Raw genomic sequence first — 19142 nt, forward strand, 5'->3', positions numbered from 1 at the left:
TTAAACATTCATTTTTATACGTCATCTTTCGGCTTGGGTCTAATTGTCCACGCTCAACTGACGCTGGCTGTAATTGCCCACGGTCCCCTTTACATTGTGGCAAGCTTCGGGGCCACTTCCTGGAGTCGTGGAGTTCTTCCATTACTAGTACGGTACATTTGAATAAAGCGTTTTAAAAGTTTTTTTTCAATATTACTTATTCCATTGTAAGGCCTTCAAATCTCCCTCCCATCCTTCCCCCTCCTGCCTCTCCATCTCCTCCGCCCCTTCTTCCTCCCCTCTTCCTCCCCCCTTTCCTCCTCTCCTAGCCAAGTGAAGGAAGCCCCCACCCCACCCCCCCGGTCCGACCATCCGCCCGGCCCCCACCCCGATGGAGGCTTTCTCCACCACCACCGCCTGCTTCGTGGCGTTGCTGGCATCTCTGCTTGGCGCTCTTTGTGACCACCCCCTCGTCCTGCCCCTTGGCGGTGAGTAGCAAACACCCCCCCTCTCCCAGCTGATACCCCCTCTACAACACTACACCCACCAATCGCCCACCAAAGTCTATCAACTAAACGATGTCTTTATCTTACCAAGGAAGCCCCACTCAGCTGCTCTGTCGCTCTTTTTCAGAAGCCGCCTTTTCCTGTCACAAATGGGACACAACTGGACACAATGGGACACAATGGGACACTGGGACACACTGGGACACAATGGGACACAACAGGGCTCAATGGGACACAACTGGACACAATGGGACACTGGGACACAATGGGACACAACAGGGCTCAATGGGACACAACTGGACACAATGGGACACAACGGGACACAATGGGACACAGCAGGACACAATGGGACACAACAGGGCTCAATGGGACACAACTGGACACAATGGGACACAACGGGACACAATGGGACACAGCGGGACACAATGGGACACAATGGGACATAGCGGGACACAATGGGACACAACTGGACACAATGGGACACAACTGGACACAATGGGACCCAATGGGACACAATGGGACATTGGGACACAATGGGACACAACAGGGCTCAATGGGACACAACTGGACACAATGGGACATTGGGACACAATGGGACACTGGGACACAATGGGGTCTCTCTGAGTCTATGGATCTCTATAGGGCTCTCTGAGCCTGGGTCTACAAGAGTCTCTGGGTCTGAGTCTCCGTGGATCTCTTTGAGTCTCTGTGGGTGCCTATGAGTCTACGTGAGTCTCTATGGGTCTTTGAGTCTCTACAACTTTCTATGGGTCTCCGAGTGTCTGTGAGTCTCTGAGTCTGGATCTGTATGGATATCTATGAGCCATCTCCTTCTTCCCTATGGCTGATGTCAATTCCAGAGCAACAACTACAATTTCACATGCAGGTGGCCAAGCCCAGATAACCACGTCAGGAGCAGTCACAGAGTTGTGTATCATCATCGCTAATGTAACCGCTATGGGCTTGATTGTAACGAACCGCACGTATAATTATCCAACGGAGTTAATGATGACCTTAGATTGGACCCATAGACTCACGTGACTGCACAGTAGGCAATGCCCACCAGTGGAGTAATCAATTCAGGGTACAGGGCACCTATTCAGATTCAGATGGACGCTGTATGGGGATTGAGCAGTGAGGTGCTGTGGGACGTTGGGTCGATCGGTGTGCACCTGGTCACCATTGCAGAAGCACAAATGCTCCTCAGAACACTTGGAAATAACGAGTTGCCGTGCAACGACCCTCTGGTGTCCCTCGGTGGTGGAATCACTCGATCCTCAGGAGGAGGGCAGAACACAACGCGGAGTATCCACTCGTCGCCTCCGATCTCGTCTGTTGTGGTTGTCTGTATTCAACGGCCTGTCCCCTCGTTATGGCCACGGCAGGAGAGGGATATGGCGAGCCGGTGACACTGTGATGTCTCCTACTTCGTATTTGTGGATCGGGCAGTGGGTCGTTGTAGGTTATTACGGTGTCTGGGTGTCTGTTCTGGATGACCGCAGTTGCACCACTGACGGAGAGTTCTTATTATTTTACATTTGCTGCATTGTCAGGTATCCGCTTCTTCTTCTTCTGCTGCTGCTGCTGCCACGGTTTGTTAACCCGTTGATCTCTTGCAGTTACTCAGCCTCCGTCCATCACCCGGCAATCGCGGGTGGATTACATCGTGGACCCACGGGACAACATTGTGGTGGAGTGTGAGGCACACGGCAACCCAACGCCCAAGTACGCTCCCCACCTCCCTCCATCCCTCCGTCCCAACCTCCATCCCCTCCCTCCGTCCCTCCCTCCCGACTTAGCCCTCCCTCCCCACCTCCCTCCACCCCTTCCTCCCTCCATCTCTTATTAACTCTCTCCCTCCCTTCTCTCCCCTCCCCCTCCCTCCCTTCCCGTTTGTGCTGCAGGTTCTGGTGGAGCAAAGATGGCCGGAGCTTTGACCCGGACAGCAACCCCCACGTGAGGCGGCATGGGAAAAGTTCGGGCACCTTCACTGTAGACATGGCGGCGGTGGTGGCGGCGTCCGCGGATTACGGCGATGACAGCATCACCGTGGAGGCCTATGAGGGGGTCTACCGCTGCTCGGCGGAGAACCGGGCCGGCACGGCACTCACCGCAAACATCACCGTGCGGCTGGCGCGTGAGTGAGGGGGGGGGGATGATGCCACGCTTGGACCGTGAACTACCACTCACACACACAGAGTGCTAACCGTTGCACCACCACTCCCCACACACACACACACACAGTGTGCTAACCGCTGCACCACCGCTCCCCACACACACAGTGCGCTAACTGCTACACTACTGCTCCCCACACACAAAGTGCGCTGTCCCTCTGGCTGCACTTAGTCAGGTTTAATTAGACAACAACCAACGACTGTTACTGAACCCGTCCTGGGCCCTCCCCTAGGTCGACTCAGTCTCAAACGAGTATCTAATGCGAAATGTAAAAACATTACCATTGGGGAGACAAAGGCGGCCCGGGTGCAGTGCTGACCACCAACCCTGTCGTGTGCCACGTCGGCCTTCACAGGTGATGCTGCTCGCCGACAGCACTTGCCCCAATGGTCTGTTTGAGGCTACACGGGGAGTCTTTGCCTGTATCCTGCAGGTGCTCCCCTGTGGCCCCGTGAGCTGCTTCAACCCATCATGGCCACCGAGGGCTCCCCGGCCGTGCTGCGCTGCCACCCTCCCCACGGCTTTCCTCCTCCCACCGTCTTCTGGTTGGACGGCTGTGAGTGGCACTGTGGCTATGAGATGTTGACTACCTCGCCTGATACGCAGGAGGGCGTGGGTTCGATCCCGACCCTGATGACGCGTGCTGCATACTTGCAGTTTGCGTGCGACTCTCTCTCCCATCGTGTTGTTTGCATTGTTGGTTGTTGTAACTCGCTGACCCCGTGCCCATACTGGACATCCGTGTTCTTCTGCTTCCGTACGGCTGGTGATGTGGATGCAGAGCAACAGCTACAATGTCACATTCGGGTGGTCATGCCAGACGACCCCGTCGACAGGGAGTAGCGGAGTGGCGAATCATCTCTGTGATGTCTCCATGGTCTATGTGTTTATACGGGTCTCTAGGGGTGTCTCTGGGTCTCCTGAGTCTCTGTGCATCTCTGTGAGTCTGGATATCTATGGGTATCCACGAGTCTGCTTTTTTCGTGTGGCTGCTGGTGTCGATGCCAAAAAAGGAGACGTCCGCGACGTCTCCTTCGTATTTGCGGATCGGGCGTTCGCGTCATCCTACGTTGTTACGGTGTCTGTCGTGGATGACCGCAGTTGCACACCACTACTGGAGAGTTGTTCATCTTCCATCTGCGCATCATCAAGTATCCGCATCCGCTGCTTCCACGGTTTGTGCGGTGGACCCCTAATAAAGATTCCGATCTCCTTAATTCCCCCCCCGCCCACCCCCCCGACTGCCCACCGCCCTTACCCCCGGGATGGCGCTGCAGCCATGGAGAAAGTGCCGCTGGATGCGCGAGTGTCGCAGGGCTTGGACGGGGACCTCTACTTCGCCAACGTGCTTCTGAGCGACCGGGGTGACTACGTGTGCTACGCTCGCTACCCGCACACGGGGACCATCCAGTACAAGCAGCCGCTCCGGCTGGTCGTCAAACCCGGTGAGTGGCGACGGCGTGGTGGCGGCGGTGGCGAACGCGGGGAAGTGCGTGTGTGTACGTGTGTGTGTGTGTACGTGTGTGTGTGTACGTGTGTGTGCGTACATGCATGTGTGTAAGTTTGTGTATGTGGGGTGCGGTGGCATAGCGGTTATCGCTACGCTGCGCCATGAACCCGGGCAACACCAGTGACGATTATCTGAAATGAGTACCTGGTCCGGTGCGTAAAAAGATCGCCACTGGGGAGACAAAGGCGGCCGGGCGTGGTGTTGGCCACCCACCCCCTCGTGTGCCATGCCGGCCTTCATAGGTGCTCGCTAACAGCATTTGCCCCTACAGTCTGTGAAGGCTATATGGGGGATCTCTGTCTTTGTGTTAAAGTGGCAGGTTAGTGCCTGCAACAGACTGTCGGGGGCAAGTGCTGTTAGCGAGCACCTATGAAGGTCGGCATGGCAGACAAGAGGGTGGGTGGCCATCACCAGGCCCGACCGCCTTTGTCTCCCCAGTGGCGATGTTTACACATCATACCAGGTACTCATTTGAGGCTGAGTCGACCTAGGGAAGGCCCATGACCGGTTCAGATAATCATCACCGGTGTTGCCCTACAGCGGGAATCAAACTCAGGTCATGGCCAGGTTTGTAGCACAGTGTAGCGCTAACCACCGTGCCACCGCTCCCCACGCATGCGTGGATGCACGCAGAGCGTCCGTCAAAGAGCCGGCCAGTGTTCCTGGAGCCTGTGGGCGAGACGAGCACCAAGATGGTCCTCTCTGGGGAAACGCTGCTGCTGACGTGCATCACACAAGGGCTGTACGTATACACGCATGCACACATACACACACACATGTACACACGTACACGCACACCCACACAAGTGCAACAACAACAACCGCCATTCGCCACTAAGTGGCGGTGACATCACCACGGCGCTTGTGCCAGGCCGTGTGCACGTCGAGGCCACGTGAAGTGTCGAACGCCCGCTAGCAGGAGGTCTCGGGGCAGACCCAGGTGCCATGCGTCGACTGACTGAGATGACTGGCTGATGCACCGCCTGTGGCCCCTACTGTGAGCCCACAGTTGCCTAAATACCAGAGAGGTCCAGGTGGTACCGGTCCAGATCCCAACAGAGGAGTGGCGCTCTCTCCTCCGCATTGAGCGTTTGAACATTCCACGTGTCTCTTTGCTGTTTCTGGAGGAACCCCAAGGGTAAGGATGCAGCCTCGTGGCTCTGCAATTTGTTGTTTAGCCAGGAGACGTCATAGACGCCTGTCCCCCTGGGGCCTCCGGCACAATCTTCATTCTATATGTTGCACATGGTTCAGTGGTAGTTGAATTGAAGGTGGAGGGGTTACCAGCTCCTCGCGCTCGTCCAGAGCCTGCATTTGGCCGCTGTTTGGGCTATAAGCGCCGTGAGGGAATAGCCGATTTGCAATTGGCCTTCCCTCCATGGCGTTGCTCACATCCACCGCAGTGTTACCGTCCGGCACCGCTGAAGAGGCAGGGGTTTTTTTTTTCCAGACTACACTATACACTACATACTACACTTTACACTACTGTACACTACCCTAGTTCCACACACGTGCGCGCGTTGCGTGTGCACTCCCCGTGTGTGTGCACGCAGCCCCACGCCGGAGGTGAGCTGGAGCAAGTGGGGTGGGGCGGTGTCGTCGAAGGAAGCCGCCGCCCTCGCCGCCGCCCTCGCCGCCGTCTCCGGCACAGCGCTGGCCATCCGCAACGCGTCGGAGTCCGATGGCGGCGACTACCGATGCCGCGCCGTCAACAGCGAGGGCGTGGCGCTGCACACCGTCACGGTCACCGTGGAATGTGTGTGCACGTGTGTGCCTGCGTGTGTGCGCATGGCGGAGTGGTGGTTTTGGTGTTAGCGCAACTCCGCTATGAACCCAGCAGCTCGAGTTTCCGATTCGCCTCCTCACTGTCGGCCACTACCGCCAACGACGATTATCTAAACTGGTCCTGGGCCTCGCCTAGGTCTACTCGGCCTCAAATGAGTACCTGGTGCGGCATGTAAATATCGCCACTGGGGAGACAAAGGCGGCCGGGTACGGTGCTGGCCACCCACCCCCTTGTGTGCCATGTCGGCCTTCAGAGTTGCTCACAAACAGCACTTGCCTCAACAGTTTGTTAAAGTCTATGCAAGGGGGTCTTTGTTATTTGGGTGCCACGATGGCTATGAGATGTTAACTACCTTGCCTGGTATTCAGGAGGTCGTGGGTTAGATCCCAACCCTGACGATGCCTGCTGATGTATATTCAGAGTTTGCGTCTATCATCATCATCATCACAGTGGCTAGGAGATGTTAACTACCTCGACTGGTACACAGGAGGTCGTGGGTTTGATCCCGATCCTGACACCGGCTGCGTATTTGGAGTTTACGGTGTCTCTTTACCCGTGCTCGCTGTGGCGCATTCGGTTCTAGCCTACTTCAAGGCTCACCTTTATTGCTGCCACTGTTATACTTTTTGGTCAGCCAAGTCACGGTCATCTATAGCGTGGGTCGAGTCAACACCGAGGCGATTTCAGAGGGTCGCTCCGTCTTTAAGTTTTAGAAACGCTTCCCCTGCCTGCTTTCACACCACAGCATCTATCTGCACCACACGATGTGCTCACATTATACCCCAGGACGTCCCCTTTGTCCCGACGCTCACACCTGAGGCTACGGGTTCCCGAACACACGCACAAGCACAGCACCCTTAGGGCACGTTTAGCCTCAGCCGGCGTTCACCACCCGATGTCGGGCTGCGTTCACAAGAAAGGCAACTTGGAGGTGCCAACCCCGGCCTGCCACCGCAGTCCGAGGAGAAAGAGAGCCGCCGCCTGCTGGTTCCTCACCACGACAGGGGGGCGACGTCAGAGGCAACCTCTCTGCTGCTCCTCTGTACAGTCTGCCCCCCCCACCGGGTGACCACCGACAAATCACAGGGACCGTTACTTAGGGCCCTGGGTGCATTACCGACATCTGTATTGTTTTTATGTTACCAATAACCCACGGTCCACGCTGAGCTGCTGCTGACAGCTGGGGATGCTTGGAGGTTTTGGGGGGACTGCTCCTGTTCCCGCTGCTGGCTGGAGCCTTGTGAGCAGACACACAGCTGGGGTCTTCCTCCATTCTCCCTCCGCTGTCTGTTGCGGGTGGGGTGGTCCCTATTTATAGGAAGCTGGCCACACTAATGGTGATTGGCACCTTGCTTTGTTAATTTTCATCAGACGCCTTTCCCTATTACAGGTGGACCCCCACCCTCTTTCTTGTTCTGCCTTGACACTTATTGGTGCCATGTGACAGTCACGTGGATTTTTTCGTTCAAGAGCCAGGTCGCCTGTGAAAAAGAGCTACATAGCTCAGCGGACCTTACCTGGTAACTACAAATAGTTACAAAAATGTGTCGTCTAGTTTACAAGCATGGGACATTGTCTAATCCCTCCTTCTCCCCCCCCCTGCCTCCTCCTCCTCCTCGTGCTTTCCCGGCCACTGCAGCCAAGCCGTACTGGACCGCTCCAGTGCCAGAGAACCGTGACTACGCCCTATGGGACACCGTTGAGCTCACGTGCCGTGCAAGTGGAATCCCCACACCGACCATCCGATGGTTCATCAACGGCGTGCCCATCGATGGTGAGACACGAGGGGGCGTGTGAATAGGGGGGGGCGGCCAGCATCACCTGCTCAGCCACTTGCCCCACCTATGCACTTGCTCACCCACTCGAATTTTTCTCGTCCACACACTCACAGCCGATCACATGCTCACTCAACCGCTTGTCCACCGACTTACACGTGCACACGCCTCATCCACTCGCATGCTCACGCTCGCAGTCGATTGTCAACCGATCACTCGGTCAACGAATCACAACAAATCACACACTCGGTCAACCAATCACACGCTTACTCACCCGCTCACTCATCCGCTATGTGCACACACTCACCCAGCTAGTCGCGCACTCACTCAGCCAAATCACAGAACTTACCGAATTGAGCCAGATAATGCCATATTGTGCTAAATTCATCCTACCAAACAATGACATATCATGCTAAGACCATTCCAAATCGTGGCAAATCGTGCCAAGACCACGCCAAACTGTGCCGGGTGTCGTACCGCCGTGCGATGGAGCAGAAGCCCCCGAGGTGCTAGGACGGCGGGTGGACGGCGACTCCCTGACGCTGACCTGGCTGGAGGAGGAAGACACTGGTGTATACCAGTGTGAGGCCTCAAACCGGCACGGCACCATCCTGGCTAATGCATACGTCAACGTGCTGGGTGAGCGGGGGGTTGTGGGTAACGCACCGCCGCATGTAGCCAACTATGATAGTCGGAGATGCGGGGGAAAGACAACTGAGTCTCTGTGCGAGTCTATGGTCTCTGTGTAAGTTTATAGGTTGCTGTGTGAGTCTGTGCGTCTGTGTCAGTCTGTGGGTCTCTGTGAGAGTCTGAGTTTCTGTGTAAGTCTATGGGTCTCTGTGGGAATCTGTGTGGTCTATCGGTCTGTGTGATTCCGTAGGTCTCTGTGAGTCTGTGGGTCTCTGTGTGAGTCTGTAAGTCACTGTGTAAGTCTATCGGTTTCTGTGAAAGTCTATCGGTTTCTGTGTAAGTCTGCGTCTCCATGAGTCAATGAGTTTCTGTGTAAGTCTATGGGTCTCTGTGGGATTCTGTGTGGTCTATCGGTCTGTGTGATTATGTGGGTCTCTGTAAGTCTGTGGGTTTCTGTGTGAGTCTGAGTTTCTGTATAAGTCTATGAGCCTCTGTGAGTCTGTGGGATTCTGTGTGAGTCTATCGGTCTGTGTGATTCTGTGGGTCTCTCTGTGATTCTGTGAGTCTATAGGTATCTGTATGAGTTTGTGGGTCTCTGTGTGAGTCAAGAGCCGAATGGCTCACAGGGCTATACCAAATAAATAAACTGAATGAGTTTCTGTGTGAGTCTATGGGTCTCTGTATGAGTCTATGTGTGTCTGTGTGAGTCTATGGGGCTGTATGATGATATCCTTTCATACCACCGTGCTACGTAAGGAGGATGAGGGGGGCTCCTCCCACAAGCGTCGCTCCTCCCCGGCTTCGTCTTCACTCTTCTCGCCATCACCACCATCCTCTCTCTTGCTAAACCCTGCATCTCCTCCTCCATGTCCTCCTTCTCTGCCACCTCTCTAGTCTCGGTTCGACTTTGTAACATCTCGCTCCTCAACTTCGCTCATCTTCGCTTTCCAACTCCGTCTTCTCGGTCCCCATATTTATTCCTCTCGTGTTGGTTCCCCCCCTTCAAACCCTCCCCCTCCCTCCCCCTCCACATTCCACTTCCTGTATTCTGGGCTTCTCCACCCTTCCTCCGCACTCCCATTCAGTGTGTCCCTCTGCTCTTCCTCCCCTCCTTACATTTGCTAATTCGCTCTCCTCATTCTCCAATCTCTCTCTCACTTCCCTCCTGAATCTTCTGTCGTCAACTCCTGCCACCCCCCCCCCCCCCAAGATCTCCTCCTCCTTCACCTGTTAGCATCTCTGCTGCGGTTCCACAACATTTCTCTAACTCAGCAACCCCCCTCCCTCCCTCACCTCCCCCCTGCTCCCTATCTCTGCCACCCCCCATCCCGCCCTCCCCACCTCTCCCACAGCCGTGCCCCCACGGATGCTGTCGGAGCCAGACACGCTGTACACGGCGACAGAGGGCCAGGTCATGTACATGGAATGTGCAGTATTTGGGTTACCGCGCCCCAACATCATCTGGTGAGACCGACGCTGGCCTGGCTACTTTACTCTCTCATTAACTAAACAGTCTTTTTTTTATTTTATCAGCTAAGACCCCACTGAGCTACCATTTATCTCTTTTCAGAAGTCATCTGTCTGTCACAAATGATAGCTCGATGAAGTGGCTTATCTTCACGTGGAAACTTATAGCAGCCAAATACTCTAAACCTCCACGTTGATTCTGAATGTGGAGGGATAACCAGAGAACCCGGAGAAAAATCGACATAACTATGGGGAGAACATGCAAACTTCATATATACAGACCGCCCATAAAGACCCAGAGAGACCCATAATACTCTAAATGCATGATGTTGATGTAGAGGGGAAAACACCACATAACCTGGAGACTAATCCACGTAACCACCACGGGGAGAAAGAGAGAAACGCAGACTACACATAGACAACAGGAACCATCAGGGTCGGGATCCAACACACGACCTCCTGTATACCAGGCGAGGCTTTTTCAAGCAATACGACTCATGCCACCGAAATAAACCACTCGGACACTCAGTCCTCTATAACGCTGAGTATTTAATAGATAAGTGACTACAGAAAAATATGCAAGCTCAATGATATAGCCGTGGCCTTAAGAAAATATGGGAACACACTGGCATTAGAACAAAAATGTTTACTCTCCAAGAACTTAACAGTATGTGGAAAACATCGGCAAAACCAGACGGCCATCTACCAGTCTGGAAAGACAAAGTCGCAGCAGACCAAACAACATATCAATAAACAATAATTCTACCAGTGATACATCAGAACAATTACCAGTGGGTGCTCTTCATGAGGTAGCCCCTGGGAGTCATGCCCCCGCATAGACTGACTTGAGAACTTTGAGTTTAACATCAAATGGCAATTTCCCCTCTTGAAATCACGCCCCTTCTCGTGAATATGAATTACGGTCAATGCAACCAGACCCTGGGTGGATGTAGAACCTAAGCTTTTGGACCAGAATGCCGGATGTTATATCCACGTAAGGTGTTTGCTACTTCTTGCAAGGACCCACATTTTAACTAACTTAGTTCGGACAAAGGGCCTATGTCCCGTGAAGGTCTCACGTGCGATGTCACTTATTTATACATTTATAGGCATGAGAATGATAAGAGGCACATTATAAATAGACCACTCGTTAAATTATTTCCTCGTGCAATAATGGGGTAAAGTGTGCTTTTGTGAAGGTCCTTATGTGCTGTGCAGTACATCAATGCACGTGTACACCAGCATGCGATATTGAGTCGGGCCTGTAGGTGGGTGGCAGGGTTATTGAGTAACCTGACCTCTATACCAGTCACGTGGTTAATGGCGACTCGGTTGAGAATTTCTGTGTGACCCACGTGCTGTTGCATTTTACAGGTAAAGGACCAAAATGTTGTTTTGAATTGGTAGTTTGTGATACATTCAATTGGAGGGGGTTTAGCACTATGCACTGTAAAGGATGACTTACTGTAGTTAATACTGGTAATTATCTAACCCTAATACTGTCTATTCCATAACCATGCCATTGCACCCAGAATATGGCTTCTTGTAATGATATTAAGAATAGAACACCTGTACAGAAGTAAGTTATACAATGGTGACAAGCACAATACATACAGTACAGATAATGGGTGTAAGATATCAATATAAGTGGATGGTTTAGATGGACATACAGCTTAGGATTAAGGTAATATTCGAATAGTGAAATGTAAAGGTTATGAATGAATACAAAGATGGTTTATCAGCAGTGGAATTGGGTTGAAGGGAAACTGTTATTGAGTAACCTGACCTGTACACTAGTCACGTGGTTAATGGTGACTCGGTTGAAATCTGCTGTGTGTGCTACATGTGCTGTTGCATTTCACAGATTACCACAATAAATGTGTTGCCCTCGATTTGGAGCACCTGCCCACATCCTTCATTTCGAATGTGTAAAAGATGCCTCCCTTCCGAGACCCCAACTCTGCTGGAAGGAGTGAAGGCCCTGTCTTAATGAGCTCAACATAAATGTAGTATAATTATGAATCGAATATTAACTATGTATTGATTATCAAAAAGGGGTACACATCCAACAATAGCCAGGTTGCTTCTGAAAAAGAGCTATATAGCTCAGTGACGCCTTACCTGGTAAAATAAACATTGTTTTGTTTAGTTGCTTGGTAGTCAAGACTCCCCCCCCCCTCCCTCTCTGCTTACGCCGCGCACCGCCAGGTTTAAGGGTGAGGACAGCGGACCCCTGCTGAGCAAGCGTTACCAAACCTTTGCCAACGGCACGCTGCTCATCTCGAACCTGTTGCGTACCGACTCCGATACGTACACGTGCTTTGCGATGAACAAGCTGCACTACGACCAGCTCCAGGCACGCCTCTTCGTCGAAGGTTAGAAAAAGCAATCCAGCAGGGGTCTTCTCGACCACGTTCATGCCCTAACTTCTCTCGCTTGCGAAAACGTGGATCCCCTAAATGGAACATCTTTGCCGGTTATAAACATTTAGGCTGGCTTGCCTATCATTCGCCGCTTTCTTCCCCCCCCCCCCCCATTGGTAAACTGCCCCCTACAGTCGCCAGCAACAGCTCGGAGCCGGGAGCGGTGCCACACGGTGACCTGGCGTGGCCCAGCGCCACGCCACGCATGCTGGACGGCGGTGGCAGCGGCCTCTGGAGCTCCATCACCACCGCCACTGCCACCACCACCGCTGCCACCACCACTGTAACAGTCGCCGCAACCGCTGCTACAACCACCGATAGCACCACCACAACCACTCGGCACCGCTACTACGGCGTGAGCACACCATCACCACGCACGCCAGCCAGCATCGGAAGTGCCAATGCTGATGATGGTGAGTCCCTCTCCTCCCTCTCGCCATAACCGCAGTGATGCCAAAATCTTAACTACCTTGCCTGGTATACAGGAGTTTGTGGATTCAATCCTGACACTGACGATGCCTGTATGTTTATTGTTTGATTGTCTCTGTCCCTGTGGTTGCGTGCATTTCCTACGCAATTGGAAGAAAATTTGTGGATAAAGTCCACGATGTTTTTCATTTACCGAACAGCTTAAATAGAGCCAGATGGATCGTTGTGCAAAAGATGGTGATGGCTTGTAAAGTCTCCAGGAGGGTTCATTTATCAGGTAGATAGATGGTGGCTGCTGATTATGAAAGACAAAACAATCCCACGGGGTCAGCACTGCACTCTGCCAGGAGGGTTACCAAGGGCAGTAAAATATGTCTGGTCCAGTTTTTTTTAATGGAGATGAAAATTCATAGGTTGTGGCATGGGCAACTATAACGTTCGCTGTTGCTGGACTTTTCTCTGCTCTCGTGACCCCCCCCCCCCCCCCAGTCCGCTCCTCGTCAGAAGAGGAGACAGCCGCCATGACTAAGAGCCCCTTCATCAGTTCCATGATTGGCGTGGTGGCGTTGCTTACGTTGGTGACGTTCGTGGTGTCCGTTGCGTGGTGGGGCAGGAAGCGGCAGCAACAACTGCGCCTGCAAGCCCCCTTGGTGAGCGGGAGTGGCACTGTGACTGTAAATCAAGTCTCATGGCAATATAATACCAGAGATCAGCAACTGAAAAATCCCATACACCCAGACTTGTTTTGTATGTAGGAACATTCATTTATCCTTCACGTCTTTAGGTATCTCGTCTGTTTTAATCTCCCTGCCATGGTCGTCAGCCTCCGAGCCCCTCCGCACCCTAGCCCCGTGGTGACCGTTCTCTCCCCTTATACCTCATCCTCCAATGAATCCAAATCCTCCAACTTCACACACTCCGTGATCCTCTTGCCTTCAGAGAGCATGCCGGCGCTAGTCCTGGATGATTCACTGGTGGAAGCGGGCAAGTGGGACGGGGCTATACGTATGTATACTCGTGTATGTTGAAGTTATTTCGCACTCCTGTACGGTGCCAACGGCGCTAATCGGAGGAGTGGGGGAAGGACAACAAATCTGGCTGTTGCCTGATGAAACTGGTTGTAATTACTGGCGAAACATCATACTCAGATTGTAAATGTTGTGGCTTGGCTCTCCAACAAACCGGTGTGCTGTGTTGAGTTGGCTGTGTCGGGTGGTGACGGGGTTTTAACGACACATTTATATATTTACACGATCTAACCCAAAAAAAACCCTCTATGAATGACGACAAATTAAACACAAGAAGCAGTTTTAAAGAAATTAGTTTTCCATGCAGATGATTTAAAAGTGCTTTTGTGTTTTGAAATCGTTCATGTTTACAGCAGAGTAGTGATGTTCACAGGTGAGGTCAGGGAGAAGTCACGTCACTGGGCAGGGTCAGGGAGCAATCAAACGCTGGGTGACTGTGAGTGCAGTGAGCCACCAATCACGAATTATATTGACAGCTGCTGAAAATAAACGTGAGACAAAACACAAAATTGCTCATTGTGTTTAGTTTGTTGTCCTTCCCCCTCACCTCTGATTAGCGTGGTTGGCTATGCATGGTACAAAATAAGTTCAACAGAGACCCGTAGACTCACCACACAGACCCGTAGACGCACCACACCTACCCGTACACTCACCAAACAGAGACCCATATACTCACCAATCAGAGACCCATAGACTTACCAAACAAGAGACCCATAGACTCACCAATCAGAGACCCATACACTCATCACACAGAGACCCATAGACTCACCAATCAGAGACCCATAGACCCGCACACAGAGACCCTTAGGCTCACCACACTGACCCATACAGGTGTAATAAGTGGCTCCGACACGATAGGAACTTAAGTCGTTTATTAATAAATCTTCGGTACAGCTTAGATGTCTCTTGTCTCTCTCACTACGGAATGATCGCCACCCAGGCGGCTTCACTGCCCCGTGCCACGTGGCGCTCACCGCTCCCTAGCGTGCCGCTGGCTGACGGCGCGCTAGGGAGCGGTTGAGCGGCTGGAGGTCGAGCCGCCACGTGGCCGATGGAGATGATGGGGCAGCACGACGGGGAGCTCCTCTTGATTCTTCACACCGACCCCGCACCTCGCACTGGCCCCCGCTTATAAACGCTCCCCGGCGACTAAACCCCGCCTCTGGCCACGCCCCTCATGGAACCTTCGGGAACATTCCAGAGGCTTCCCGGGTGGCTCCGCCCCTTCACCTTTGCTCTAGATGTAAACCCTTACCCCAGATAAACCATAACTGCATAGCAAACAACGCCCCACTCTCATTACAGAGGCATGATGTTTTTTTTTACTTAAGTGAACATTTCAATTATATGAAACAAAAACATTCCAACCCAACGGTCACATTACACCATATTAAGGTGATTACTGTGAGAATGAAGGAACGGAAATGTTGCAAAATTCTTAACATAAATGATACGGGACGAACACCATTAAAACGACGGCTAGATGATAACTACCTCGCCTGGTGTGCAGGACATCATCTGCTCGATCCTGACCCCGATAACTGCTGTATATTTGAAGTTTGCGTGTCTCCCTGTGATCGCGTGGATTTTTCTTCGGGTCTTCCGATTTTTCTCTCTACAGTTAGAATTAATGTTCATGCTTTTAGAGTATTTGGCTGATATGAATTTCCACATCATGATGATAAACTACTTCGTTGAGCTATCATTTGTGCTCAGGTCACTGGGGGAACCGCTTTCCGCACTCCTGGCACGCGTACCGCTCGTCACCGGGGGTGCTCGCCGTATTCTCATCTCCTGCCAAGGCACGAACGGGCGGGATGGGCGGTGAAAGAGGGAGCGTTGTCTGGGCGCATTGTGCCCGCACGTGGCTTCCCATCAGCGTTGGGCTGAAGGTTAAATTATATAGTCGTGGGTTTGTGTTTGGGTTAGATGGCGTGACTATATAAATGTGTTGTTGAACCCGCCGCCACCCGACACAGCCAATCAGTAAGGTTTAGTGTCACGTAAACAGAACGTGCCAGTTCGTTACTGATGCAGCACACCGGTTGTGTGTTGGAGAACGCTGGACTCGTTGAGTTTTCGCAAATTTGCCAGTTGCTGGACGTGTGCCAATTCTCCCGCGTTGCGACCAACCGCCATACCCCAAAACTCCCCAAGTATTTGCGAGGGTCCAACGTGCCCACTGACCACCTGACAATGGGGAGGTGTGGCACAGTGTCGCAGTCATCTCGCCCCGAACCCGCTAGCGTACGTTTATACTTCGTACGTACTCCATAATAGAGGTTAGTTTTTGGATTAGCTCGCATCTTCCTCTTATCTATAAACGTCTACGCACGCGTGCGCCTGCGAGGGATTTGGCTCTCGAACCGTGGGGTTGACATCGAAAAAAATGTGCCAGCCAGCACGCCCTAAGCCCCACGGTGGGAATAGGCAATTCCTTTTTCATGTCCGTCACCTTTCAATTAGTCATATTAGCGATTTCATGGGATTTCGCTATATTAATTTAGTTATTGTGCGACATCGACCGTACCAACTCACGCCAATTGTTTGGGGGGGGGGGGGGGGGGGGGGGGTCGGACCCCGCCAAGTGTTGTGCGTTCAGTGGAGCTCACACCGGACATTTTCTTTTACGTGTTTAACATGCAATAAATATACACATAGCGCTGCGGCTATTTCTTCACAGTCTAATGTCCTCTTCCCCCCCCCCCCCCCCCCCCACACGATGCGTGCAGTTACTGCTATAAAGTCCTTAGATATTAATATTATTACAGTGCTTACATAGTATTATTGTGGCTCGGGCGGGGGCATGGTGGGGGGGGGGGGGGGGGGGCGGGGGGGGGGGCGGCCCAGCCCCCAGCCTGGCAATGTGGGGATCATCATAAACCATTGGGCTGTCTATAAATGGATCACCGTGTTATTTTTATTATCATTCAATATTACAGGTGTAGTGAGTCGCAGACATTGTTCCTTTGTAGAGGCAACACATTTATTTGTAACACACAACACAAAGGGGTAACTGGCCCCTTCACCAGATACAGCCTAGGGTGGTGACCACCCAGCTAACCACTCTATACAGAGGAGTTACTGCTACGAAAGGTCGGGCCTCACTCGGGTCCGCGACCACGTGTTTGCCTCGTAAGACGTAGAGCTTCCAGCTTGAGACGCAGAGCTTCAAGCTGGTGGACGTGGAGCTTCAGCTTGTAGAATGCAGCGACCCCGGTCCCTCTCAGGGACCCGCCTTATATCCCCCCACGGGTCGGGGCCGCTCCGCCCCTGGCCCCGCCCACCTTCTAACTCCCCCCCAGATCCCTCTCGAAAGCTCTCCCCGGACACGCGATCGCCTCCTCGTCCCCCCACCTGGGGGCCTCTCTGTGAACACTCTAGATCGTGTGTCTGCAGGGTCAACCAGAGTGCCATGGCCCGAGGCAACCCTGTCCTTGGGCTGACACTCTCCTGCTCCCCCTTGTGGGAGACTGCACTGCGCGCTATGTGTCGTGCCTGTGCTATCCCAGCTCTCACCAAGACCCGCTAGGGCTGCTACGACACCCACCACGGGTGTACGCGATGACAATGCATCGCACGCCACAGCCCTTCTGGGCCGGAACAATAGTGACATCCCCCGATGTCGCTACACAGGCGGTCTCCACCACTTTACTACGATCCATGTTCACAATGTTTATATAATGCCACCATAGATTGATTTAGGACAAAGGAACTTGATTTAGGAGGCATCTTCTGACGTAACTCCGAAAACATTTCAACAGTTAGTCTGGTTTCTGATGTGACTTGATATGGAGTTTTTGTCATTCTCAATTTTTTTGTCGATTTTTACCTATTAAAGCCTTTTAAATATGGGTGATAAAAGGAAACTCACATTGGCAAATGATTTCCTACTGTTTATAGGAAAATAGGTCCGATTTACGATGTCTGATTTACAATGGGGTTTCCAGGAATGCATTGTGTCGTAAAAGCGGGGAGCTGCCTGAATTGCATTGTGGGCAGCAGAGGGCAGTGCAGCAAAACGAATTGTTGCACTGTGATTTCTAATTTTAGCAAACTCAAGTCCATTTTGTTACTGCAAAGGCCTCTTGCAGTATTAATTGAACTTCTTTTGCACCTTACGTAGCCAACCGTGCTTATCTGAGGTGCAGTAACACAGCTAAGTGAGGTGTCTGTTATAAATGTCGCCCACCAAAGGCATTTGAAAGACATTCGGTCCTCAATAAGGAGAGGTTCCCCACCCCTGGTTTACACACACACACACAAAGATTCCCCGTATAGCTTTTTCAGGCTGTTGGAGCATGTGCTCCGAGTGAGAACCGTGCCCGGCCACCTTTCTTTCCCTCGTGTTGGTGTTGCACCCACTGCACCAAGTACTTATTTAAGACCGAGTCAACCTCTGGGAGGCCCAGCACCTGTCCGGATATTCGGCACTCTCACCCAGGCGTACACACCTGCAACTTGGAGGTGATCTCATCCTTGGTGATCATCACAAGGTCTACGTCCTCGACGGCGGACGCGGGGTAGGAGATGATGGAAAGCAGCCCCGCATCAATTTCTTTGGACGTGGATGCCCGTGGCAGCATGGAGTGCAGGATCGACTGCTCCGTCACAACACCGCCCGCAACGAAGCACACAGATTGTTGAGCCAGCGAAGGGGAGAACTTGCTTCATACACTGACAGAATTCTGTGTGTGTGGCCAGATACAAATTGGTCACACACACACACACATATCCCATATAAGACACAACCCCGACTTTTTCTTTAAAATACTGAGTAAAGAAGTGTGTCTTATAATCCAGAGAATACAGTATTCAAACAAGCAGGCCAATGCTGCATGAACCTTGTGACTCACAGGGGAGGTTGCCACTGGGTATCCCCTAGGCTAGGCTTCCGTAGGGCAATGGCATGGTTGAGATGAGCTGTGATACAAGGTGCTTTGAGATGCTGAGATAATTAATTGCTCTATAAATGTGGCAGAGTAGATTGGTAAGCAGTGAATTAATTGGGTATCTTGAGATTGATAGCCCCAGATATTTGATGTATAGTCATACCTTGACAAATACTGTTTTACCAAACTTGTGTTTAAGCTATACACGGTTTACTTATTGAGGTACGTTTTCCAAAACACAGAGATAATATCTTGTTGGTTCTTTCGGTAAAGTCACGTAGAATGGAAATAAAATAATAAAAATAAAACATGTTTTATCGAAGAGAAAGTGCGTCCTCATGTAAAATTATAAAATAAAATAATAAAATAAACATGTTTTCTTTTTATTATTTTATTTCCATTCTACGTGGTGACTTTACCGAAAGAACCAAGAAGATGAATCCCTGCAGTCACGAAAGCTTTAAACAGAGATATTTCGTATATACGAGGTTTGTTTGCATGTATGCACGTATGTTGAACTCTGTTCTCACCATACATAGCCA

The 19142-nt window shown here is 51.9% G+C and overlaps 1 protein-coding gene across 1 annotated transcript; it reads left to right on the forward strand.

The window, feature by feature from the left end:
- The first annotated feature begins 323 nt into the window (after positions 1-323).
- On the forward strand, positions 324-14604 carry LOC142910667 (neuronal cell adhesion molecule-like). Its single transcript, XM_076060035.1, has 13 exons — positions 324-467; positions 2105-2210; positions 2390-2622; positions 3094-3216; positions 3938-4105; positions 4804-4912; positions 5724-5926; positions 7596-7730; positions 8227-8370; positions 9714-9825; positions 12037-12203; positions 12386-12664; positions 13170-14604. The coding sequence occupies exons 1-13, from the start codon at positions 371-373 to the stop codon at positions 13433-13435; spliced, it is 2142 nt and encodes a 713-aa protein (XP_075916150.1). The 5' UTR covers positions 324-370; the 3' UTR covers positions 13436-14604.
- Positions 14605-19142: the final 4538 nt, after the last annotated feature.

The sequence above is a fragment of the Petromyzon marinus genome, unplaced genomic scaffold (assembly GCF_048934315.1).
Source record: "Petromyzon marinus isolate PM22_M1 ecotype Great Lakes invasive population unplaced genomic scaffold, UKy_Petmar_22M1.pri1.0 PM_G_Scaffold_15, whole genome shotgun sequence".
Lineage (NCBI taxonomy): Eukaryota > Metazoa > Chordata > Hyperoartia > Petromyzontiformes > Petromyzontidae > Petromyzon > Petromyzon marinus.